General features: G+C 31.6%; 1 protein-coding gene across 4 annotated transcripts in view; it reads right to left on the bottom strand.

The window, feature by feature from the left end:
• Neto (Neuropilin and tolloid-like) overlaps nucleotides 1-27,442 on the bottom strand; it is a 116,387-nt gene that overhangs the window by 26,256 nt on the left and 62,689 nt on the right. For all 4 annotated transcript variants that reach the window (XM_072909940.1, XM_072909941.1, XM_072909938.1 and 1 more), the window contains 2 exons: nucleotides 22,065-22,522; nucleotides 21,039-21,273 (listed from right to left, as the gene is read on the bottom strand). In XM_072909940.1, the coding sequence (XP_072766041.1) occupies nucleotides 21,039-21,273; nucleotides 22,065-22,522 (693 nt within the window). The remainder of the gene's footprint in view (nucleotides 1-21,038; nucleotides 21,274-22,064; nucleotides 22,523-27,442) is intronic.

Below are 27,442 nucleotides of genomic sequence, written 5' to 3'. Positions count from 1 at the left end.
AATCAATAATTGCGATTAATGTATAGATTGGGCGACTATTTTGCACTCAACGAGTCAATAATTATGCATACAATCTGATATAGTAATCCAATCTACGTGGGATCGGACAATATGCTTGGATATTATATACTATCGCTCTCTCATCTCATGCTGCCTAATTTATAACATTACGCATAATGAAATAATGAGATTACCATAAATAACATGTTTCAATTATAACGCGTGTTTCAATTTTAATTCTTATTTTGAATTTCAACTTTTCTCTAAAATATGTATAGAATAATAAAACGTCTAACGTATTTTTGCTTCTCTCCCTGCAAACTTTGCAACGCGAACAACTCTTATACGACGAGTTACTAGACAAATATTCCAATGTCGTTAGCCTCAGAAATTAGACTGGCTCATGGCCAAATTGTTCGTCAGAAGCTACGACACGAAGCTGTGTTGTTTTCTCGTTGGTTACCACGTTAGAACTACAGTAGCTCGGTGGTAGCGCTTACAAAGCATTTTTCCGTGTAATATAATATCAGCGTCAAGAGAAACGCTTGAAACATAGTTTCTGAAACGCTCTAGTGACGTGAAGAAGATGAACAGGAGGTTAGGTGTAGGCAACGAATAAATTCCCATCATGTTAAACAGGCACCAATCATTCCGTTGTAATAGTTTCTTAATTGTGATTACTTTTACTTATTTTATACGCATTCATTTTCTCATCAGTTATTACGAACAGAGTATAACTAAAAGTAGTTTGTCTGTTATCGCGAACATGCGCCACGACAAGGAGACATAGTTCTCAAAAAGTTGCAGGGGCGAAACGTGTCGGCGACATTTCCAGTAAATTTCTACCTACGCGCGCGATCAGTAATAAGGCTGTAGAGATGCAAACGCGACTTCACTTTCTCCACACGTACGAAACTTATCCGAGAATTATTCAGACGAGACCGATCGTTAGGATACACTCTATCTTCTGGCTAGATACCTCGGGTCTCCGCGCATATCCGTGTATTTGTATGTCCGATCGAATATATGTGAATACATATACGCGAATGCGTGTGTGCGTGCGTGCACATCGGTATATGGACCACCAGTCTACTTGACTATGCGCATTTAGACGTCACCCTGGGCAACCACAGGATTATCCTATTATTCCCGTAACACGCCCTTACACATGTTATTGAAATCTTGATTGTCAGATGTCCGATTTCATTGAAGCAGCGGTAGAGAATTTTTTACTCTCTCTATTAAACATTAATTGTTTTGTTAATATATTTAATTATCGATATATCTTTAGTCTAGTAAAATGATAGTCGAGAATAAAATGTAATTACAATCGAATACTCTTTTTTTGCAACTTGGACTTTGTCCGATCCCTTTATGATTTGATACGCAGACACCGCACCAATATAATCAAAGAAACATTGACTCTTAATCATATAACGATTGTCGATATATCTACCCTTGCCCGCAAATAGTTCTCAATGCGTTTTCAAAAATAGTCCGTCTATTCTAGACATCAAGATCGCGCCAAGAATGGCGTATGCGGAAGCTTATTACCAAATTATATTGAGTAAAATTAGTAGTATTTAATTCAGGAATGTATTCATCAAAAATTTTCAGAAGTGATTTAATTCGCTTGAACGTCACTTCTAAAAACTGATGTACACAAATATTTGGTTCTTTCTGACAAGCAAAAACTCTTTCTCTTTTATAAATAAATTTTCGTTGAAATTACATGTTTTCGAATAATTCTTAGAAAAAAAATTGTAAATGCCAAATTCATTCGAAAGTCATTAGTCATAAAATAAATATAGTTCATCATTGAATAAATATAGCTCATTATATTTAATTATTGATATGTATTAAGATTCTATAGAGATCGTTCAACTCTTAAGAAAAATAAATTGTATATAGATCATAAATATTATACAATATATTATACAATAAGAAAAAAATAATTTTAAAAAATGAGAAAATTATATAGTACTTTATCAAAAAAATATTATAATTTTTGCAAAGCTACTCAAAGTAGCTGTATATTTTTCCGAAAGTTTTTTATTTAAGCCCATTAAATGATTTTGTAATCATTAAAATAAAATTGAGATATTTGTCTGATAACTTCTCTTTTTCACTGTACCATTCGAGAGCATGTAATCGTGGTATATCGAAGCATTTCTATGAATGAAATTTTGGCTGGCTCCGCAGAAAAGCCCACGCATCATATGACTACTCGCCAAGGACGCACGTGCGAACACGTATATTAACTCTACTTTGTCGCTCAAAATTCGTTGAAGAAAAAAACTGCTATGTCGAGACCATGTCAAAAATATAATGTTGTTTATAGGCACCTAATTTAACCACAAAAATTGTCGCATATTGTATTATAACAACCGAATGTTCTCACTCACACACGTTGCATTCGAATGACGACTCAATTTCTCCCCCCGGATTTCCTTTGACAAAGATGCGCGCTTTAAAGTAATAAAAACTGAGAAAAACAAGAAGGAAACACACAGCGAGCATTGGCACTTTCGAAGCAAAAATTCACGATAAACTTTCTTCTAAGATCTTTTGCCTGCTTTTGCATAGAAATGTTCGATCGTAATATAAAAGTTTTTTTTTATAAAAACGACGTAAAATTATGCTTCCATGTAATAGCGTTTTGCACTCAACGACTGAAAGATATGTAGCATATATTTGGCTTTTTATATAAACTCAAATATATCAAATATATCGATATTTTAATGAAAAATTAAATGTTGAATTTTATTTATTTAGTCTCGATAAATATTCCAACATTTACAAGTAATATAGAGTTTTCTAGAGTTGGTCTACATTTTCCAGATTTTCTTTCTGAAAATTGGATGCTGTCATTCGATGACTGAGCTCTTGTAATTACATTGTTATATCATCGAGCAGGACATCGTTACGTTGAAAGTTGTAACCTAAACCACTTTATTTTGCTTAATAATGTCTAATTCTAATTGAGTTCGTCTGTCGGCGCGTTGCAACGCGAAGTCTCATATCGCGAAATCATCGCAAGTGTGGTCTTAATGTTACCGTAAAGACGGAATAATTTCTGTCATTTAGACAATCCTTTGATCCTGCTCCATGAAATTCTGACTGCACAGTTCCATATACACATATATGTTTTACTCTGCCGTGGTTAGGTGCTATACAGGGTGTTTGCGCTAGGTGCTTCATAGAACGCGTGTAAGTATACGTCCATGTGCACATACAAACGATCTCGCACTCGAGTTCATGTGCGCTCGTCCCTACCTCCGGATTAGGCCACTTTTCCATGACTATCGTTGTACGTAGCTCTTCCGGTACAAGTAGAGTCTGCTACCAATGAGACCATTGAATTTTCCGTAGTCCTTAATGTACGGAATGGGTCGAAAGATGTATCTTATATTGCCACCGCGATTAATAATAATAATAATACACGAGAAAATTGGATCGCGTCAATCTAGAAAAATATCGTAAAGCAATCATATTGGCTTCATGTACGTCGTTAAAGAGGCATGGAATTGCAACAAACATAATTTTTCTCTGCAATTCACGTAATTGAATGATACGATCAATGATATAATTTCACGTAATATACATACATGATAAAAATATAGAGATGAGATATATTGAGCGTAAGAAGAAAGATAAATACGAGTATCCATATAAAGTACAGGGAGAGAGAATAATTAAACGGAACTAAAGTTTAAATACCAATGTAGGATATGTCGGGATATTACAAAATTATTTTTAAATCTGATTGACTGTTATATAAAATATATAAACAAATTTTGAAAAGTTTTATCAGGATTTAAAACAATTTTGTTTGCAAAAAAATTTATTCAAAAAGCTCTCTGCTCTTTTTCTCCTCCCCCTTTCTTTCTCTCACCCTCTCTCCTCATTCTCTCTGTGCGAGAGGCACAATATAAAACACAAATAAATAGTTTTACATCTACAATAAAATATCGTAAAAAGATAGAGACCCGCTCGCTTCGAACCTCCCTTTTTTTCGTGCCGATTATCGAGGTACGTGGTCCTCATAGTAACGATCGACGCCTCCCTTTGGGAGGCTATCGAATTTTCCATAGAGAGTTCCGCCGAATAAGGGTGAGTCTCACATGGTTGCCGGAAGTTGCACAAGCTTAACCGTTCTGTTCTAGAAACTCCTGGAAAATGGTGCATCCTCACACCACATTTCCTCCTCTGGACTGGATGTTTATTGCCAACATGCTGCTGTGTGAGGTAATGCACGCGGATTTTTCGCCAGGATTTAAAGGAGGAACAATCTAAAAAAGCGAGAGAAAAAAGAACCGCTTGGTGGTGATGTATTCGGGTTTTATGAGATGGAAATAAAGTGCTGCAGGCTCACCTGATACAATTTTCATCAATGCCATATTAAACCGGTAGAAGAAAATCATTCTGATCAAACGGTAACCAGATGTGATAAGCAATGTAGTTAAATATCGCTGATTTAGTATTTAGTTAATAGATATGCATTCATTGATATAATATTTTTAAATAAATTTATATTTTATAACATTAATTTCTTTTTAATAACTTTTTAATTTGATCAGACATTATAGATTTTAAGAAATTTTAAAATCTTTTTAATAAGAAATAAGAAATTATAAATAGAAATTATGCAGGAACAATTATAGAAAAAATACAATCTCATATATATATATATATATATATATATATAATAGTATTGTGTCATTTTTTCTCCAAAATTGAAGATATAATAATTTTTTATTTCATACAAATTTTTTTAACATACGATAATGCCACTTATTAATTTTTCACTTTTTGAGAAATTGTAGTAGTTGATATATTTATATATCAAATAATATAAATAAACTCAAAGGAATTAAATAATAAAAGATAAAAGATTATAGAAGTTTCCTTCATAATTTATGAAAGAAACTAAATAACTTTTTGAGTTGTTATAGAATAATAAATTACCTTCACAATTTATAGAAAGCACATGTGTTTCGTTTAATGATTTACAAAATATGAAATATTTATAACTCACACATGATTGAGATTACTACTCTTAATTAATCAATAACTCGTATAAGAACTGTACTATTTACTATACTATTTAGCAGTTTTATACAAATATATTTTTTGCACATTATATAAAATTAAATCATAAAAAATTATTAAAATAATTTCTTTAACTTTGCATACATATTTTGATATTAAAATTTTTTATGCATTTAATGTTAAACGATATAATATGTATAAAAGAAACAAGAAAATAAAAAGAATACTAAAGAGAGTTAAATATGGAAAGTTAAAAAATTGGAGTGCTTTGTGTTCACAAAATCATTTTTCTTTAGCAGAATCTTTTAAGAGCACTCTAATTAATTACAAAGAAGAAATGAAATGATAATTTAAAAATGTCTTTACAAAGTTGCAACCCTTTTCCATTTCTTTCGCATAAGATAACTTCGTCGACGCGTTTCGGCTATTGCATGATCTTTTATATCTTTTATATTCTTCCAATAAAATAATTTATATTATGTTTTATGCGTAATTTTCAATTGCTATAAGTTGTATTTTCTATTCTAGATACATTGATACACACACATATCAGAAAGGTATCCAGTTTAATATATATTAAACTGACAGACAATTAGCCGTAATAAATTGCCGATGGTCATGCTTTTATTTCAGCGTCCCAATTATTAATATTCGCAAAGAAGCAACATCGAATACATCGCATTCAAAAGCTCGTTGATTTCAATCGCTTTCAACTACACGCATAATAGTTGTTACAGAATAAATATAGTAATTATAAAAATACAGCGTTAAAAAAAATTACGAGAATTACTGTACTAACAAATTCCTGTACTCTAATATGAAAATTTAATAAAATTTTTATAATTATCTATATAATTTTAAAAATTTATTTTTAAATCTAAAATAAGTTTTCTCTAACTAAAAAATAAAGTATTTTTCTATGAATTAAATATTTGCAAATTATATTTTTGTAAATATAACAGCATTAACATATATATATATATATATTATTACATTAATGTACCATATATTTCAGTAAAATGACTGACGTAGAAACTGCTTTCCGTCCACTGTTCTACAGTCTAATGCATCTCGAACCGATTTCCTGGCCATCACCCAATAATTCGAAGTATCCAATAATTCAAAAGTGACCGGGCTTCCGAAGGCAATGGATATCACAAATTTCTTTCATACCTTCTCGGAAAGAAGTACTCTATGCAATAACCGTCAAATAAAACGATTTCCACTTTGCCTGCAAAATATATTTATTCTGTGTTTGCGCCAACAACAACATTGGCGAATTATTATAGACGTGATAATCAGTGGCGTAGCCAAACTTAGGTATTGGGGGGGGGGCCAAAAATATTTCTATGGCTGGAATTCATAGACCGATCTTACATTCAAGCTCTCAAGTAAGCTTTCAAGATTTCTTTCAGCCATCTCATTGGCTGAACGGAGTCTCAAGACGACCTAAAAGTGGACTTGAGACAAGCTTGAATGTTAGCTCGATCTATGAAAATTCCGGCCTATTATATCTTTGAATAGAAACGAGACTACATATTTTTTATTGAAAATTATGAATCTCTTTAGGCAAAAAAATTATTACACACAACTTTATTTCAGTTTAAATTTGACATAAACTAAGAAGTAAATAATAAAAATGAATATTATAAAAATCAAAAACTTAACATAAATTAAAAGATATATACTATTAAAGAACATGTAATAAACATTTTAAAGGAACTCTTAAATTATTGATTTTGGCGATGGTAGCTTTGTTATCGAATATTAAATCTGACATCTTTACGGCTACAGTATATAAGTGTTGACGCTGGCAAAAAGCAATCTTAGGTGGAAAATTTAAATTTAGAGGTTTCTAGCAGGCATTTTTTCTTGGGACTTTTTCTCAAGAAAAGTCACTGAAACTTGAAATCTTTGGGGGGGGGGGAGCTCGAGCCCCTACAGCCCCCCCCCTGGCTACGCCACTGGTGATAATTTTCAAGTTATATTTACGATCGTCGAACAAATCTTCGCGGTCGCGTCGTCAATATTTCCTGAACACACCTTATTCTAGTGTCGTGGCTTACCACCTCACCAACGAATCGAATTAGATCGTGGTTAAACACATGGGCCAACGCGCGGTTGAACACCATCCGTCCACCGCGAGCACGTACACAACTGTTCCCCGACACACGTTCGCGCTCTCCTACACCGGGATGATATCCGTTCTCGCAGTGATTCATAGGGGTCGAAGCACGAGTTGACGCGTCACGTTGGTCGGTCTGCGAGTACAATGGCCAACGACCATGGTAGTGGCCGGAGGGATGGCTGAGGAACGAAGGGGGTGATCGGCTTCACCGGGAAGAAACTAACTAGCCCTGCAGCTAGGGCAAACCCTGTTCCTTTGTTTGCTGACAATTCGTCGATAGATACGAGTTAAGATAAACGCATCTATCTACGATGATTTCGTAGTTTAGGACAAACTTTAGTTTAATTGCTTTTTCCGCTGAGATTATTCGAGTTTCTCTTGTGCTACTTGCTGTCGGAAGATCGAAAGTTTACTTAAGCTTTAGTACTGTATGTACTCTTTTAACAATTTCATCCGTTGATTGTATTTCACGTAGATTTGTTTCATCCGTAAAAAAACTTGAAGTATATATTTTTAATGTAAAAGTTTTTACGAGATAAGAGAAGATATATATATATATATATATATATATATATATATATATATGCACATATCTTTTATATACTTGCTGGTTTATTAGAACAGCTTAATCGTAAAACAGTTATTCGCACGTGAAATCCCTTATGTTAAAAGACTTTCGATTTAATCGTAGATTAAATTTAAACACCGTGAATTCTGGGAACTTCGTTTAAAGTTTAACCCCGCTTAATACCGGGCTTTACCTATCTTGATCGTTATCTATATTTAAATCTGCGATTTTAAATACTTTGCAAAGTCTTACTGGAGAATTGGCTTGGGAAAGATATTAGATAGCTCTGATAGTAGACATTAAATAGTACAGAATTCAACAATCAAGAATTATTTAAATAGAGATTTATAGTGACTACGATTTAAATAGTAACTATATATTAACTTTATCTTTTATGTTTTTTTATCTAATATGTCTTCAGAATTCTCTTTGAATATTCCAATAAAATAAATAATATGATAATTAATGATTATTTCAAAATGTATCAACTGAATAGATATCAATCAATATAATAATAAATTTTATCGTTTTAAATTATATGGTTTATTAATTCTTTCTCAAAATTAAAAAGCTAGATTTGCCTTGTATTTTGCAGAACCAATTATTTAAAATGTTGCAGTCAAATCAATCAAATGTTTTGTCCGATGAGAACGGGCTAATTTCAGCGGCGTTAATTGGCGAACAGGAACAGGTAGAACGTTCTGCGGACGGTCGTTAATGTCGCCCCGTTCAAGGACAAGCGTGCATTGCGCGCGACCGCAATTAATGGCCTCTGATGCAGCACGATGGCACTTTCGGTCTTAGGAGTATTTCGCTGTTCAACGAAACAGCGGGGATGGCAGGCAACCTCGTCTGGACTTGATTTACGTGCGATCGCATTAAACGGTTCTTTGATAGCCCCTTACCTTCTGAGTGGTTGATAACTTGATTTGCTGCCCCACTTTGGAACTCAGCCACGATTCATGCCCCGTGCCCACCCTTATTACCCACTTCCTCCCCTCTTCCTCATCTTCGACGTCATGGAAATGCTTTCCTTGCTTGGAACACGAAGTAAATTTTTTTCTTCTTGGATGCCGTTCTCCCTATCTTTCCCTCCCATTTTCCCTCCATTCAATTTACGAATACTGCAATAATTATATCAGTAACAATAAAAAATAAGAAAAGTGCATTGTATAATGAATTTACTACCGCTTTTTGCACACATTCTTTCTAAAAACGCTTTCTTTTATTAGTTCTGAAAGCTTACTTTTCGTATAAAAGACATAAAGTACCGTAGATAGACATTTTTTAAGGAAATATGTATATAGATATATAAAACATAGCTTGTATGAAAGAAAAGATATTAGATTATATTATAAGAAAATTGTAAATTATTTCTCATGTAATCAAAAACAATAATCGTGTTCAAATTTAACACGGGTAGAAATAATAATAATTTGGAAAGTAAGATTTCCAAATATTTAACTTATATACTTCCCTACTATGAGTTTTTGAATCACGAATACTAAAGTTCATGAAAAAGTAACGTCTATAAGTCGCGCTTTTTTTATAAGGCAGCTAATGAGAAACGATGCAAGTTTTATCCATCCACGAGAAGAGCGGGAAACTTCTTGTCATATTTCTTCGTCGGAAAAGTAGAAAAAGTGACAACCGGATGAAAAAACCGGTGCTGTCGTCGGCACGGTTTAAATTGGACTTGCGAAAAGCGACGATGAATTGGAGGTTACAGGTAACAAGACTGGTGGAAAAGTAGAATAAGAAGAACACGCGAAGAGAACCGGTGGCCGTGAAGAAAGGCACCCGGATGTATAACTGCGGACCAACAGGTTAACTTGGCGTCACGAACCAACTTTCCGATCGATCTTAACGAAGTGTCGCCCGTAACTTTGGTCGTTTACCGCGAACTTACTATGAACTTCGACTGCAGTCCGCAAAATGTACGATCTGGGGCCATGAGGCGGTTTGTGTGAATCTTAGAGAATCGAGAGACAGCAAAGAATTGCCGCAATCAAGCGAAGTTTATTTATGTCAGTCTCACAATCGTTACATTAGAAGTTGTCATTCGGTCTACGATATAAAAATGCGAAACAGAGCGAAAATTATTAATTAAAAGTGTGAAAACATATACATGCTATTCTTCTTACAGTGTTTAGAAATAATAATGTCATCTGTACAAAGTACTATGATATAACAAAGATAAAATAAGTTTTAATGTAAATTTGTCACATGTTTTTCGTTCGCGTTTCTATTATTTTTTAACAGAATAAAAATAAAAATAAGAATTTTTATTCTCTTTCTTTTTTCTCTCTCTCAAGAAATACTTACTCCAATATCTAATATATTTCTATAAAAATATATTTCATCATTGCTGTTTGTAAATAATTCTCAGTTTGTTTGCACGATGAAAGTCGGAGCATTGATTTTCGGAGGCGGAGCTGCAGCATTTACGGAAAAATGTTTCAACCTAAATTTACACTAGTCTAATGCCTTTAAAGTCGAATGTTCATCACAACGAATTCTTAGAGTCCATTATCGTCGATTGAAATTCGCGGGCAGCTGAAATGGACAGGCATTGAAAGGGGAATAAGATATTGATTAAATAAAAAGGGAAGCCACGCGAACGCGGTTGCTAGTTCTTCATCTCGTTACGATGTGATAACAAGGATGACCGAGCGCACTTGTTTAACGAGAACTTCGATCTCTTTCTCGAAAGAAAGCACTAGATTCTTCATTAGCGCACGTTATGAAGACCGAGAGTCCTATGAGTATAAAAGATTGTACTCCGATCTCCCGTTCTATCCCGGGCTCACATTCTCATCCAATCTTCAACCGACCGTGATCTCATTAACGTGCCTGATTATCTCGACATGCTTTAAAGAGTTCCTCATGCGCGCTTTATAATGATATGCTCCCGTATAATCACTTTAAACGAATGTGCGAAACAATTCGCAATCCAAGCAATTAGAACTTTTCATTAAAATTTTGAAAGCAGTTTGTTTACAAAGCATTTGCAAACATATCAGAGTTAATTCCGAAAAAAAATCACTTAGCTTTCAGTAACGATATAATTCAACTATTTCGAGTGCTTAAAGTTTCTCTATTAAGTTTTACAGCAATTTTGTAAAAATTTTCAAATTTATCTTTCCAAAATTGCACTAAAAGTTACACCAAATATTTTTTTATCTAAGAATAATTATAATAATATACAGTTGCAGAAGAATATTGATTTTATGCTAGATTTACGATAAAATGTTTATGACTTGTTACAACAAAGGGTATAGCTATATACATACATATGATTGATAACATATTTTATAAGAGATGAAGACAAGCACTTTTGGATATCGCGGACAATATACTGACTTGTGCTTGTCCTAAATTACATAATAGAATTCCGTATACAAGTTTGTAATTAGGAAATGGGCTTCCTAGAGCGAGTAGACACTTTGCTGCTGTACACGCCAGACCTAATGGAAGATCAATATTTACTCGTGCCATGTCATAAGATATTACATGAAAAGTACATCTCAGAAAGTACGATATAGGAAAACGTAAGATTGCTGAAACACGTGATAGATTTCATAGGAAACGAATGTCGAGCAATATCTGGTACGAATTTTGACATGTTTTCATAGAATCGACACTCATCGCTTTTGGACTTTTAGAGGTGTCGAATGTATGATTCGCTAAATCGAAATATCGGATATACTCGTATTATAAGAGCTACTTTCAAAATATCGTTATAAATACAGTTTGATATTATGATTTTTCTTTAAAATAAAATAAAAATGATAAAAAGATAAACCATAATACATTTTGTAGCATTGGCAATTAAAGAACAACACTATTTCAAAATATTTTATAATTTAAATATATCTTTATATTACATTAAATTTTAGAGAACAGATTAAAACATAAACTTTTTGCACATGAAAAGTTATTATAAACGATTTGTATAACGAATTGGATCAATAAGTTTGATGCTTATTCCTCAGAGTATTTGCTGTGTTACTACAATACTAAATCTCTCTCTCTCTCTCTCTCTCTCTCTCTCTCTCTCTCTCTCTCTCTCTCTCTCTCTCTCTCTCTCTCTCTTTGTATTTGAAAAGTTGCGGTTTCAATAAAAACTTTCGACATTTACAGTAATCTCATCTCTGCAAATTCGAAACAATGTTATCTATAGATTCCGGTCACACACTTAATTCTTAAACAACAACAGATAATTAAATTACGAGAATAAGCAATTAACAAGTTCGCAATAACAATGTAGTTCTTTTTTAATTTACTCGTGTAAATTGTAATTATCTCATGTAAATTGGCTGATGCAAAGTGAGACTTTGATTAAAATTAAATTCAACTATTACAACTCTGAAAAGGATGCTTATTAAATAAGTAACCTACTCTTTTTTAAAATAAGTAATAAAATTAAAATCTAAATAAAAATTTAAAAATTTTATAAAAAAATGTGTATACTAGTAAATTTAAAAATCTAATGCACAATTATTCTTATATACATATTTTCTAAAATAAAATATTATAATCTAAAACATTTTGTAATATAAAAATTATATATATTTACTTTTTATACGCAATATATACATTTTAAAATAATTATCAATTCTTTGTCATTATTAGTGTATTATTATATATTAGTTACTATTTAATTTGTGCTAATCAACCCTAATCAAATTATCTCTAATTTTTAATGATCGATTTTTTTTTGTTTACACTTATTATGTTGGCTGATTTTTCTATCGTCAAGAGTTTTAATCAAGAATTCTTGAAATAATCGTTTTAAGTAAGTTTAGATTACAACCCTAAAAGCATTCTAACTCTCTCTCTCTCTCTCTCTCTCTCTCTCTCTCTCTCTCTCTCTCTCTCTCTTCTCTTTGTCTATCTGTCTCTACCATGAGTAATCTTTCATCTCGCAAACTCTCAATGTGGCCGATGCAACTGGCATTAATCATCAGAGAGTGTCAGTGAAGCGAGATTCAATGGCAAATGATTTAACTGGAAATGCCTGGAGGCTGCCTACCACTTCAGCTAGTTAGAGGCTAGGTTTACCGAGAACTGGAGGAATACTACAACGTGCTTGAACCTCGAGAAGATAATCGGAGACGCTAGGAATTCCGTTAAGACGTTTAACGGACAGTTTGTAAGTTTCTTGATAGCTCCCGCGATATATTTGGCCCGGATCAAGAAGTCACAACTCCATTTTAACAAAATTCAAGTGTTATTTCTTGATCGTTAAATTATTCATTTAAAGTACTTATGTCATATATAATAGTTAATCGAGAATATAATCTAATTTAAATCTATAGAACGTACAACATGAAAGATTAAAAATGTCTGAATTTAATCAATTATATTGATTGATATTATATTCATCCAAATTATAAAAAGGACTTTTAATATTTTGTGTAATCTTTCTGTCAGGTTAAATAAGATAGATAAATACGATTAAATAAATAAGAGAGATAAATACTGAAACTTATTAATATTAATAAAATTAACTTATGAAAATACCTTATAAAAAAGTTTTCAGGCTTTTGGTGCACGTTTGATAAAGATATTTTCTTTTAGGCATTCAAACAACCATTGATTGAAAAGCCAGTCATCTGTATACAGCGTAGAATATTTCACGATATTTACAAACTCTATATATAGTGTGTACCGTGTTCTGTGGAATTAATGGTAGAAAATATTGTTTCGTGAAATAAAATATTTAAAAGGCAAAAAGCACTTGCTGTATGTGATGGTAAATATATATACATACATACACACATACACACACACACACACACACACACACACACACACACACACACACATTTGTATGTATGTGTATAAATGAATACGTTTGATCGACTAGCCAGATAGATTATTTTATCGACGTATATTCTAAAAGAGTGCACTGGGTATATGTGAAGTTTTTAATATTATTACATAAAAGCCATTGCGCGAGGATGCTACAACTCCGTTTTCCGTTCACGGTTTGGTTTTCTGCAATAACATCATATTTTTGCACCATATATGTTATTTTAGCCTTGTTAGTAAAATATGTGGCTATAAATATACAGGACCCTGTTGTGTTGTATACTTATATTAGTCAATGTTTTCTTAAATTCGTTTAAACTTCTTTACTTAAAATCTAGTATAAATATAAATAAGTTACAAAATCGTTCTGAAAGTTGAAAAATATTTTCAACTTCCTTTTTTTATTGTTGATTTTAATCTGACATATCAACTGGAATACAATTAGCATTTTCTCTACGTTCACAAACCGACGACAATATCGTCATTTTAAGAAATAAATGCATGTGAAAGCCGAGCAATCTAAATATCACGTTGAAATTTGAACATAAAATTGATCATGACATCGTGATCTCGATATAAATGGCGCACGTCGAAAGTACCGGAAACAATTCGAGCATGTGTACATGTATAACAATTAATAAAACTGACAGAGATGAAAATGTATCTTTCATAGAAAAAATATATGAAATGTGACGTATTAGCTGTGCCAAAACGACACACATATAAATTGATCTGTTTCCCACTCTCGGTTTTTCGTTCACCGCAGAAATATTATTGCGGCGATGTGTCTTTCAATCTTGCCGTCGTTCTCGTTTACAGTGCAGACGTTGGATTTACATATCTGCTCGATATCATCGAACGTAGTCAACATAACAACAACCGAAGCAATTGCGACGCTCGATAATATCTACAATACGTCAAACAGAGCGTTGGACCGTCACATCGCTTCTATTGATCACGTCGAATTTCGGAACAATAGTAAGTTTGCATAATGAAAGTTACAATCTGTTCGGTTTTCGCGATTTGCGAATCTTTCTCACAATCAGATAAACTTTCGCGCGTCAAACTACCTCTCTTAACGTATCACAAAAGCGGAGCAAGAAAGCTTCGAGATAAATTATTTTGCAATGTCGGTTTCAAAATCGCGAAAATATCGACATTTCTTTTGTCCGTGCCAGTCGGACTGGAATTTGAAATGCCGCTTGAAAATGTGCACCGCGATAAGAGGAACGTGTGATGTTACATGAGCGAGCGAGCGAGCGAGCTTCGTGAACGAGCATCGTTTGCGACAGTCATTGAGATAATGAATCCTTTGTGGTTGGAATCATTTTACACAACATTGTATGAGAAAGAGAGCAAGCTCTGTCATAACAGTGGCACAGCTGCTATGCTGTTTCCGTGTGTGATAAAGAATGCAACGAGCGAGATGCAAATTTAAAAAGCGGAAGTCGAGAGGCGGAATGATGTGGAAATTAATATATACCAAATATGATGAATAATATTCAGGCTATTATGAATAAATTCTTCTTGAAAAATTGAAACAAAGCTTTATTATTCATCACTTAATTTCAAATAAATTTAATTTTAGTTTTAATTTTTTCCTGTAATTTCAATTTTTTTATAACATGCACTTGTTAAAAATTAAATAATAAAAAAATCCAATAAATTGTTAGAAATACGTAAAATAATTTTAAAAAGTTTAATACACACTCTTTTTTTAGCGATATTATAGTTCATCTTGTGTGACTTACATTCGAATTTTAGTTACATTTATCATTTCTCAAATCGTCGGATATCTGATCAAATCAGAATTCTGGCATATCCAGCAATCATTACTGAAGATATCTCGTTTCGATTCTAGAGTCAATAAGTCCGTCAATACTAGTAATGGTTGGAATCCATTGTTCCTAGGACCTAGCTGGGACGCTAACAAAATAATAGTAATGCACGTGCGCTGTACGTGTCCCTCCTAGTAATGTCATCTAATAAATGACGAATGATTGTATAGTAAATTGAACAGTTTTATTTCACAAATCAAAATTTAGCTTTATAATATACATATAAATGATAAAGAGTATAGAACCAAAAATTACAATATAACTATAGAATATTTTATTTATCAATTTTTATTTATTTGATTGAAAAATTAAAATAATTAAACTTTTTAACAAATTCTTATTTATACATCTAGAGAGAGAAATTAATCCCAAACATATCTTTTTTAAAATTTTATTATTTAAAGAGGAATATTATTATATATGTTTAAAACTTATTTAAAATATTATTTAAAATAAAAAAAAAATTATATAAAATATATATTATATACTGCATTATTGGAAAATTTTACAGGTTACACCGAATTAATAAATTGTGAAACGGAGAAATATTTCAACATGCGGTATATAGTGGCGGCAAAGATCCTTCTCAAGATTCCGCAGAAGTTTCATACTGATAGCCTGCCAAGTGACAACTGCGAATTGCCAGACAATGCACGAGCCTCACATATTTTGGAAATTCCAAGACAAGACTCGAGATGCTGCGCTGATATTTTGGCAGATTAAAATTTGTCAGATTGTTAAATTGAGAATTTTGATTATTATACTATATTATATACCATATTATATACTATATACTATATTATTATTACTATATACTTATTACTACTATATATTATATTATATTATATTATTAAACTGAAAAACAATATGTTTTGTTGCAAAAATAATTAAATTTGCTTAAGTATAAGCAAACTGAAAAACTTAATTATCAACAATCTGATGAATTTGTATTACATTCGCGTAATTTAACGCACGATATTATTGATTCATAAATATATTCATGTTTTATTTACGCACATGCATCATTTGCAAAACAATTATTCATAATTTTTAATTCATAAATTATTGCATTAATAATTATTTGAAAAATATTAGCATTTATTTTTGCAATGCAATGTAAACTGTAGACATCCATGCAAATTTCAGAAATAATATGAAATGCATTGTAAACAATTTATAGCTAAAAGGATCTTGCAGATTAAACTTCTATACTAACAATAAGTTCCATATTAACAGCATATGACAATTATAATATTTCTTGTTGCAATCAATATATTAGAGTTGATGTTTAACTGCCGATAATTAGAATCGTCGACACTAAACGTCAGAAAATACAGTGGCCATAATTGTCACTAGTTTGAAACTTTCTTACTCTCCTAGTTGACGTTGAGATAATTACATGACATGATTTACGTAGGATATCTCTAATGCGCTATAATCTCTCTTCCAAGTGCAATCACAATTGTTACACAATGACAAACGAATCCTTTTGAGCCAATATAATTCTTGCTTGTTAACAAGTTTAAATCGGGATGAAAAGCTGATTTTAATTCATCTCAATACACAACTGAATGTATCATTAAACAATATAAAGTATAAAAATTATTACATATTATTTAAATTATATGACATTTATCAATTTCATTTCGCCATAATTAAATATAATTTCAAAATTTTAATTTTACTTTAACATTAACGGAAAGCGTAATTAAATACATGAATACTGTTTTGAACACATTCTTGAACGACTTCCATAATTTATGATTTTTCATAAAATTGAATTTAAACTTTGAACAATTTAAACGAAAATTACACAAAAATGGATTCATTAAATACAAAGAGAACATAATAGATACGTGTAGTACATATGTGTCGGTTTATTGAATAGTCATAGATATTTTTAGAATTTAATATATTGCCGTTCCATTAAATATTTCTTCTCGCCTGAATATCATTTCCTCCAGTTTTACGACTTTGGTAGAGTTTATAACGTGCACATTTATAACGTACTACTTCGACATTTGTAAGATTTGGTCGAGAACCCAGGTAATCACCGTGGTAGCTATTCTCGTATACGCGAAGAGACTCGGTAAACCCTGTCGACCCTGACTTAAATTCAAACAAGAGCCAGCTGCTGTCCATTGCCCAATCCGGCACATTTTGAGATCCCGGATTAAAAGAGAGGTCAATAAATCTCTACGTATTAGCAAAATTTACTTATAAACTCTATGAACGATTAACTATTACACATCAACTCTTTTAAAATCAATTTAGCAATGAATTATATATTCTGTACAAATGATATTTTATAAAATTTTATTTCTGTGAATAAATAGACATTCTATAAATAAGTAGTTGTAATTGCTATAATTGGCAGACGAAAGGAAATGGCTTCTGAATCCCCTGAATTTTGCACGCGTGTATAGCTCGAAACGGAGAGACATTTTTCGTCGAGCGGCTGCGAGCAACTTCTCCGGCCGTACGTAGATACATCGATTCGTTATCGAGATATTGCTCTCGTGCAGCCATGGACAAGGAGAGCGGTTGAATTCGCGAAGATTTATGATTTCACCGAACGTTTGCCAATTCTTCCTTTTCTCGACTTTCTACCTATAGGATCGTCTCGCGTCGCTACGTTCGAGAGTATACGAGCATAAAATGAGAAATCGTTTGTTGCATTATCTTTCTTGGCACGAAAGATAACGACGTATAATGAAAGAATATATATATGAAACTATTGTTACTTTTAATTTATCGTAACTAAAGTTTTTTGTGTTATTTATTGCTTTATTGATTATTTTATTAAACGTTGGTGGATAAAATAAAGATCAAATTATTAATTCTCAATTTATAATATTATCGTTGCATCGATTATTAATAATTGAAAGAAACTTAATAATATAGTATTTATAAATTTAATAAAGATCAGATTTTGTATAACATAATAGCCTATTAATTAAATTTTATCCAGCTATATAAATAAAAAAGATACTCCAAGATTAAAGAAAAATCATGATCATTAAAAGAAAATTTCTCTATGTTTTTTCCATTTTGCAGGATTTCGTTTTCTTTTTTATTCCTTTTGCTGGTCAGTCTGGGAAAATTTACTATCTTCTCACGGTATCCTTAGCCAACGAACCGAACCACCGGGGTGTATCAATCACTCTCCCCTCTTATCCTTGCAGAAAGTTCAGTTATGTTCGAGGTACCAAGTTACATTGAACTTATACATATGAAACGAGATAAAACATACTAAACTTTCTGTAAGTTCTGCAATATAGAATAAATGTATAATACATGAAGGTAATTTTGGGAAAATCATTACCATTCCGTTTATTATTCCTCGATCAAACATCAGCATGGTGCATCATAATCCATCATCAATCAAATATTTCAAATTATTTCAAATAATACTTTTTTATCTTATAACATTTATATATATATATATATATATATATGCTTTTATTATTACTTCACTTAAATAAGAAAATTATTGTACCATATCGTGCAGAAATATTGTTTGAAATCATGTCTGATAAAATAATAAAAAAATATTCGTAGATATCGTTACTTTTCAATGAATCGTTTATGAAATTTTTTTGTTTAGTTTAGAAGTGTACCATATCTTTCTAATTTATAATAATGACATATACAGGGTATAACAGAGCGCTCGTATCAGATGTTTTTTTGAAAACGGCTTGTCGTAGCAAGTTGGGAAAGAAATTTGTATGGTACAAGCCCTAATAAAGAATCGAGTAGTGATATTTGTGTTTTCCAGAAAAGCCAAGAAATCGGAAAACAGGGTATAAATTTCATTATTTCAAGTAGAAAGGGAAGTCGAAAGGGTATTATTGGATAGAACTTTTAAAAAGAAATAACTTTTGTAGAAAAAATTTTTTAATTTGTCCAATTAATTATATAAAAGAAAAATGCAAATAATTGATTTTTATTGCAAATAACTGCTGCCTTTCTAAAACACCTCTGACTTTCCCCTAACATCATCAACATGTCAAAAGCTTCTTCAATACTGAACACCATAATGAAAATAATAAAAATAAATGTAAAACAAATCAACATATGCGTTAAGGAAAAATTTCACATTTTATTCCACGTAATGCAAAATCTCACTTTAAAATAAAGAGGAATTTAATGTAACGTTTACAACATAAACTTACAGTAAGATTAAATTACATTTTCCTTGAGCAAGGAAAAGTAAACATCGTAATATAATGTTCTGTTTCGTGGAAGTCAATGGAAGGCAATTCGAGCATTTGTGAATGAAAATTTATTATTTGTATTTTTCTTTCAATTGGTTGGACGAATTAAAAAATTTTTTGTACAAAAGTTGTTTCTTTTTAAAGGTCCTATCCAATGATACCTTACTCGACCCCGCTTTTTATTTGAAATAATGAAGTTCATAACCGTTTTACCGATTGTTATTATAAGCCGTTTTCAAAAAAAGCGCCCCATTACACTCTGTATAATGCGTTTGCTTAGTAAAATTGTTTTTGTCTTTTACAGCACTTTAAGATAAAATTTCATATGTTATGTATTGTCTGTAGAATCCTTCTAGCTTTATGTAGCAATCACTTGTTATTACTTATGATTAACTATATAGTTTTCCATCAAGAAATTACATCTTATTCCATGTCTATCATTTATTTCAAAAAAATTAGTGTGAAAATACGTTTCATTATTATAAAGTCATTGAACAAGATGAATTATCGATGATTCAATATTATAATATATGAGAATTGCTAGTATAATAAGTAAAAGATCTTTAAGATAATATCACACTTGACAAGAGTCATAAGAGAGATTGTAATAATATAGTATATAATGTTGACAGTCTGGAATCTATCAGTGATAACTATTTCTCTATTATATTATATATTCCATGCAAAAATACATCACATCAAGAGCTATCTACTTAACTAGGACTTTACTTGAAATAAAATGATGTTTGTTCAAAACATTTGCCCCGAGATACGAAAGAATCGCGGATCAAAGGTTTACCTCGTCTAGAAAGAGTTCGCCTTTCCAACACGCTTGCCTTTTTTCTTCGCATTATCGGCGAACGGTGCACGGCAGTAAAGTGAAATCTGGCTAGCGTGTTCTTACCGTGAGCAATCTTGTAAAAGTTCTCTCGAAGCTCGAAAATCGATTTCGCAGAGAGATACGATATGTACGTGTGGGGAATCGATTATTGATCATCGCACCATCGCCGCAAAAGTGATTGCACTTACAATATTCGAGTCAGCGTTGCAAGCGCGGTGGTTTAATGCAAACTGTGATTGCCAGCTAAATTGTTTATCTTTGGTAATTAATTCAAATATTATAGTAAATATATTTTGCAATCACAAAACTCACGAAGAATTCCATATCATGCTCTATTTTCCTTTTTCGTAAATATTTATTACGCGGTCAAATAAAATATTTATTATTATACAAATATATTACTTATTGCAATTATTGATAAAATTACTCTTGTGTTGAAGTAGAAATTAAAAATATTTATCATATTTATCTCGTTTGATTTTATATTTCGATAAAGTTCTATTTCTCAAGTTTTTTCCCTTCAATTTTTATTTTCAAGTTCAAACTCAATTATTTGTAGTATAACAAAATCACTTACCTTTCAAAACTTGAACGCAGTCGGTGAGGTTTGGATACGGATCCGGATAATTCGGGCTATAAAATTCCCTCTTCGTTGGGTCGCCCACTTGAAACTTTTCGCACATATCCGGAATATGTCTCATCTGACGTCGTGGCATCATGTTTTTCGCGGAGGTCGTCATCGGTGTCGTATTTTTCAAATTCTGGCGTGAAAGCGTCTCGGATAATAGTCGTGTCTCAGACGTCGCCACTATCTGCACACATTGTAAAGTCACATTTAAATTTATAACGTCATGTCCTGCATGAAACAGTATACAGCTCTTTCATAAGCTGTACAATAGCGTTCTAACAAATAAAAAAATTGTAATGTAGTGAAAGATCTTTGCTCTTTTATGAGTAATTTTGAAAGCTTTTCACGGTTTTTATCGCCACGTGCGCGTCACGTTAATTTGAGCTGCGCAAGATTGAAAATTTACACGATCAATAGACTATAAGCTCTTAATACCGAGATATCAAACCGTTAATTAAACGGATACCCAATTCCGCTTTAGGCATTGGTATTTCGACAATGCTAAATTATAGTTATCGCTCGAATTACGATATTGGAAACGGCGTTGAATAATTACGACTATTATGTCGTTGTTACGATGAGAGATATCGCGTGAAGGAATCCATGTTATATAGTCCAATGCCAATATCTTATTGTGTTTCATGTATTCATGATTATTGTGATATATTATAAGCTCAAATAGATTTATTTGATTTTTGCAGAGATTCTCATAAAAAAATTGAAAGTTTGCATGAATATCTTTATGAATTCTTTCTATCTTAATTATCTGAAAAAATTCGAATAATTGATGCGATTATTGGCACATTATTGGCGCACTTATAATTTTACTTTAATTCAAAAATTCAAGTTGTGAAATAAGAAATATATATATGAAATGATTATTATTAGTCTAGTATTACTCGAAACAGTTGCAACCTTAATCGCTATCAAGTTTTCGAATAATCGTTACTATTTATGACATTTGGTACGAATTACGTTATGAGAGCTTCCAGAAATCGACGAAATCTTCGCAGGATAATAGCCAACTGTCGATGACTGCGGGGACGACGACTCGATGGAAATCCGATTGGACGGATCTGTCTGGCTTATTTTGTCGCTCATGGACGAGATGGACGGGTTATACCGCGCACTCCTCACGTCCTCCATGTCATTGCTCCCCGGTGACTGTCGTATCCTCCTCCCGTCTTCGTCTTCTTCGGATCTCTCGACCACCATACCTAGAAAACTCGGATCTGATCGAGTTCCGGGGTTCGATCTGTCGACGCTCCAAGGTGTAGTTTCCGGAAGCTTGCCGTTCGAGGGTCTACTTTCCCTCGCGGCATGTTCCAAACTCGAAGATGGCCAAGATCGCGGCGATGAGGATCGACTCGTTTTTCGGGCGCTATACGTGCTCCACCGCGGGTCCTCGGTCTCTCCCGTAGACGCTCCAGTAACTGAAATAGTAATATAGTGTACGAATAACAAATAGTTCTCAAAAGAGTATAATTTATGAAATGTTTTGTTAGTTATATATATATATATATATGTATATACAGTTAGATTGTCTTTTGAAATCATTCAAAGATTCTTAGATAAATTGAATTAAAAATTTTTATGAGATATCGTTATCACTATTTGGTTTCCAGACAGAATGACATGAAATAAATTTATTAAAGATTTTGTAAAATCTATACGCTTTCAATAACTAAATGCAGTACTGACGTTCATGTTATTAATTAAAAGTAATTTCTCATGGAATTTCTTTTTATAATATAATATATCATAAATTTTTTGAACGAGCGCCGTAATACAGTGTCGATTTTAATCATATAGTATTTAAATATCTCGAAAAAGAAAGAGAAAGATGTGTTTTATCCCTGAGAATAGTAACTCATATTTTAACGCGATCGAATTAAGTAACGATATATAAATAAAGAAAGGCACTAAATCGGATGTTCCATTCGTGAAAACGTACGCGATGCAAACAATTCTCGTATGCTTTTTTTTAACTTTCTGTCATTCACTTTTTTAGCTTTCAACATCTGATAACTAACGAGATTTAACAGTTGCTGTCGTTCAGACGGAATACAGATTATTTGATTCGTAAAATAATTCGCCGCGCTTACATCGATATTTATCTTCCTTTTTCAGGCTGTTTGTTTTTTTTTTTTTTTTATTGAATTAGATATCGTTCGTTTCACAGACATTGTTTGTTACATAAACATTGAATATTAATTCATTCACATAAATAAAATTCATTCTCATAAATTCATTAACATTCTTTTTAAATCATTTAAAAGCTCATTAAATGTTTAATTATATAATAATATAAAAGAAATTAATTATTCTGCTTTTGGAATAAAATGATTATTATCAAAACTTTATACAACTACGTACAGAATATTATTGTCAAGAATCTAAAAGTTATTCACTTGTCTAATTTGAATAATATATTTTATACAAACGTAAGATGAAATTCAGACAGACATCTTTAGCGTAAATGTAACACAAGAGCACCTACAATAGTTCACGTAATAATGGAATAATATACCCTACGCACGGAAGAGAGATATACTATTTCGTACATTTTATGCTCCTTTTGTTGAATGCGTATTGCATCTCAGATGCAATAGTTTGATGGTATATATACAATACTATATCTTATGTGGCATTCAAACAGGAGCATCTCAATAAGAGTTTAAAGTGTTCTTTTATGACGTTGATATATGCGTATAACGTGACTTTTCTCTTCGGGTTCCTTTAAAGCATGATAACCTCATGTACTGTACTATTCATTGCGTCTCGGCTAACAAAGTTTTCTTATTTTACTGAAAAAAAACTCGTTATGTTTGGCATATGAGAGTTTTGCTCGCAAATTTTTAAGTCAATGTCTTACAAGATGTCTTTTCCCTTCATTCGATTTCAGGATGTGACAAGCTAAGTTTTTACCCAAAGTGCTTTTATCTTGCACTTTAGTCTAAGGTACTCTTGAAAGATCTCCAGAACGATATATCATTATTCCAAGTAGCAAGTTGAAAATAGCGTTCTTTAAATAAAGCCAATGTATTCGCGCAGTAATATTTTAATAAAATTTAGTCTATTAATGTTATTACTAATATATTGTTAGCAATCAAAGGCGATAACAAATTTTCTAGAAATATAAAAAATTATAAAATTTTTAATAATTATATAAGAAATAAATTTACTCATTAATTATATTTCAACTGTTTTTGGAAATTTATTTATTTTTTTTTTTTAAATGCACCCGATACGTTTTAAAGAACAATTCTTGTACCAATTACTTCTTTGCAATTGCCTGTGGCTCGTAAACATCAGGTTTTATGTATTCCAATGTTATTAGACTCAAGATTTCTAGACTCAGCTAGATAGAGAAGAGAGGCTGTACCATTCTTATCGAGAATAACCGCGCACTGATAAGATCAAAATTCATTCGCTCCATTTACCGCCCTTTTTACGAAGAAAAGTATATATGTAACCATAGCTTTTACATTTACCCAAAGTAAAGTTACAGTAAAATGGAGAAATTACATAACTTCGTGTTGTTTTCAACAGAAATAAAAATGGAAAAATATTAAAATAAAAAAAGTGTTTTAATTTAAAAAGAAAATTTCTTTTAGGAATAGCTTGATGATTTTTTAAGTTATAACAAATATTTGTAATATTTATTCATTAAAAGATTTTAATTGATTCAAAATTGATTATTGATTGCATTTAATATTATGTACAATATAAAATCTTTTCAATGTAAACTGCGTCAGTTTTAAAGGAAATTAAAAAAAAAAAAAAATGATTTTGAATATTTTTGTGCAATATATTATTGTATATCAGCAGGTTGTAAATGTTCGATTCTTTGTGGAATGAACAAAAGGTGTAACATGTTCGTGTCTCGTTTCCTATTTGCAGGCGAACATTTTCATCGCGCATTGTGAAATTCCAGCAAACCAGTCGTCGGAGTTACACCGCTAAATTTCGAGAGCTTCCTGCAACGCTGTGTTTCAGAGGCGTCGGGTTTCTACGAACAGCAAGGCGGAAATCTACATCCACCTGCAGCAAGTAAATCAGATCCTCGCCTACTAAGCGTTTCGTTTTCTCTCTCGTGCTCGGCTGTCTGTCCTTCCGTACTCCGGCAAACAATTTTGTAGCTTCTTGTTTCGCTCGCCTCGCTTCCTCGCGTTGCTTTCTCTTTGTTTCGCGCAAGACGAGATTGCAACATACCTGCGATAATCTCTTTTTCACTCGAGACATTCATCGCGTTGTTTACGCTATCACTTTTTCTTCAAGGAACCCATCTTTCTTATCTCATTTCGAAAATGGCTGCATTGTTCGTATCTCGCGCGAAACAAATAATACTTTAGTGTTTGCAATCCTTACTTTCCCTAATAGTATAATATTACTAATTACGTAACATAAATTTATTAGATAATTATAATTAGTAAGAAATGTATTTACTTTTTCATTATTATTTATTAATGTAATCTATTCTGTATATATATGTATATAATTTTTTATTATTATATTTATATTTAATATTAAACTTATTATTATTTTAAACTTATTAAACTTATTAACGAAATATTTATTACTCTATTACTCTTCAAAAAGTATTTCTGTTTATTTTATTCACATTTCACGATGTATGTACATACATATATAAATTTCGTAATTGTGCTGGGGCCTAAGGCCGTTGCAAATTTTCTAAAATAAAAATAGTTTAAACGAGTACTGGCAATTAAAAAGAAAGTTCTCTGTGATGGCTGTTTATTTTATAATGTGCAACGCGTTTCAAGCAATCTGTTTGGAATACCACATAGCCTGAATTATAAGTTTGAATTAATTTTATTTCGCGTAGAGTACAAATTTATTTGTGAAATTAAAAAAATTTTTGTAGCCTAACCAACATCCGACATACAAAGGAAATTTAATAAAATTTATTGGAAAGATGAGATAAGAAAAACATTCATACAATTAATTCGTTAAATATCAACAGCTACATAAAAACTGCGCGATTAAAAATTAATCAAATAACGAATAAAAAAAACAGCTGTTTTTCATGTAAACCTTTGTTTAAACAAATATTTTAAATTATTGCTCCATTCTATCGAATAATAATACAGTTGTTGATCGTTTCAAATACCGGAAAATATATGAAAATAGTTTAATATGTGCGCTGATTCTGCAACACAGTCACGCATATGAGGCTACGATTGTTTGCAGCTTTATATCCTATGGGTATTGCATCGACCGTGCAGAATTTATTTCTCACGTTACGGTTGCAGAAAGTAAGATACGTGATATACGTGAAAGAAATACATCAGATGAAGAATCGTAAGAGTTCTCAAGTTTCACGAACAACTTTTAAAATATTCGCTTTAGCCCGCACATGATACTATATGTAATCTTCCACAACTAACCAATCGATATCATCCATATCTAATACTTTTTTAAGATGAGATTCTTGCGAAATGCACGCATACAAGCATGAAAGTAGAATGACTTGTTTTTTTACAAATTTTTGCTTTTCCTAAAATTATCTTTTCGACTGCACAACGGTTATTGTGACTCCAACACTTTTTTCTATTAGTGTTATTTTAAAACTAGAAGTTCTGCCTCTGTCCACTGCATGATTTTAATGTAGACCGATTATTCCACTAAACGTTTAGCTCTACAGTTATTTTTAACTCTTATCAATTCTCTTGGCAATCATTTAAATAAAGATTAGGATCAATTTGAATTATTTTTCATTTATATTTTGTTTTATTTTATTTTATTTTATTTTATTTATTTGTTTTTTTTTCATTTTTTTTAATTGCACGCCATCACACAAACCCATCAACTATGAAACCTAATATGATAGGTTTTATGTCACAATTTAATATCGAAAAATAAAAATTTATTGAATCTATTTATAACACTTTTTCATGCGCTTTAACTTTACAAGTTTTTTTAAATAAATTTTTTACTTTTTTTTTCGGTTGCAAGTATAAAAGTTATAAAATTTGAATTTTTCTTTTTAAGAATGTGTATTATTCAATGAGAAAAATGCTTACAATCTTATTTAACTTTACTATTATATTCGTCTACAAATTGCTCAAAGTCACTTTAACCCTGTGTGCATTCCACGGAACTCTAGAAAGATATTCATTCGAAAGGTTAAATAATAAAGTTTATAAGACTATATAAGTTACGTGAGATAATATGTTTTTACAACGGCTTAAAGCAGATACGTTTTAATCCGCTTTAGACAATGCATATTCTCACTTTACTTATGAAGCTGAATGTATTTTATCATCTTTTGTGTGTTAAATTGTCAAGATATTTTAATTGTAAATAATAAATTGTTCTCTAAAGTTAAC

This window comes from Anoplolepis gracilipes, chromosome 17, assembly GCF_047496725.1.
Source record: "Anoplolepis gracilipes chromosome 17, ASM4749672v1, whole genome shotgun sequence".
Classification (NCBI taxonomy): domain Eukaryota; kingdom Metazoa; phylum Arthropoda; class Insecta; order Hymenoptera; family Formicidae; genus Anoplolepis; species Anoplolepis gracilipes.
Note: the sequence above shows the minus strand (reverse complement) of the source record. Positions and strands in the feature narration are given on the sequence as shown.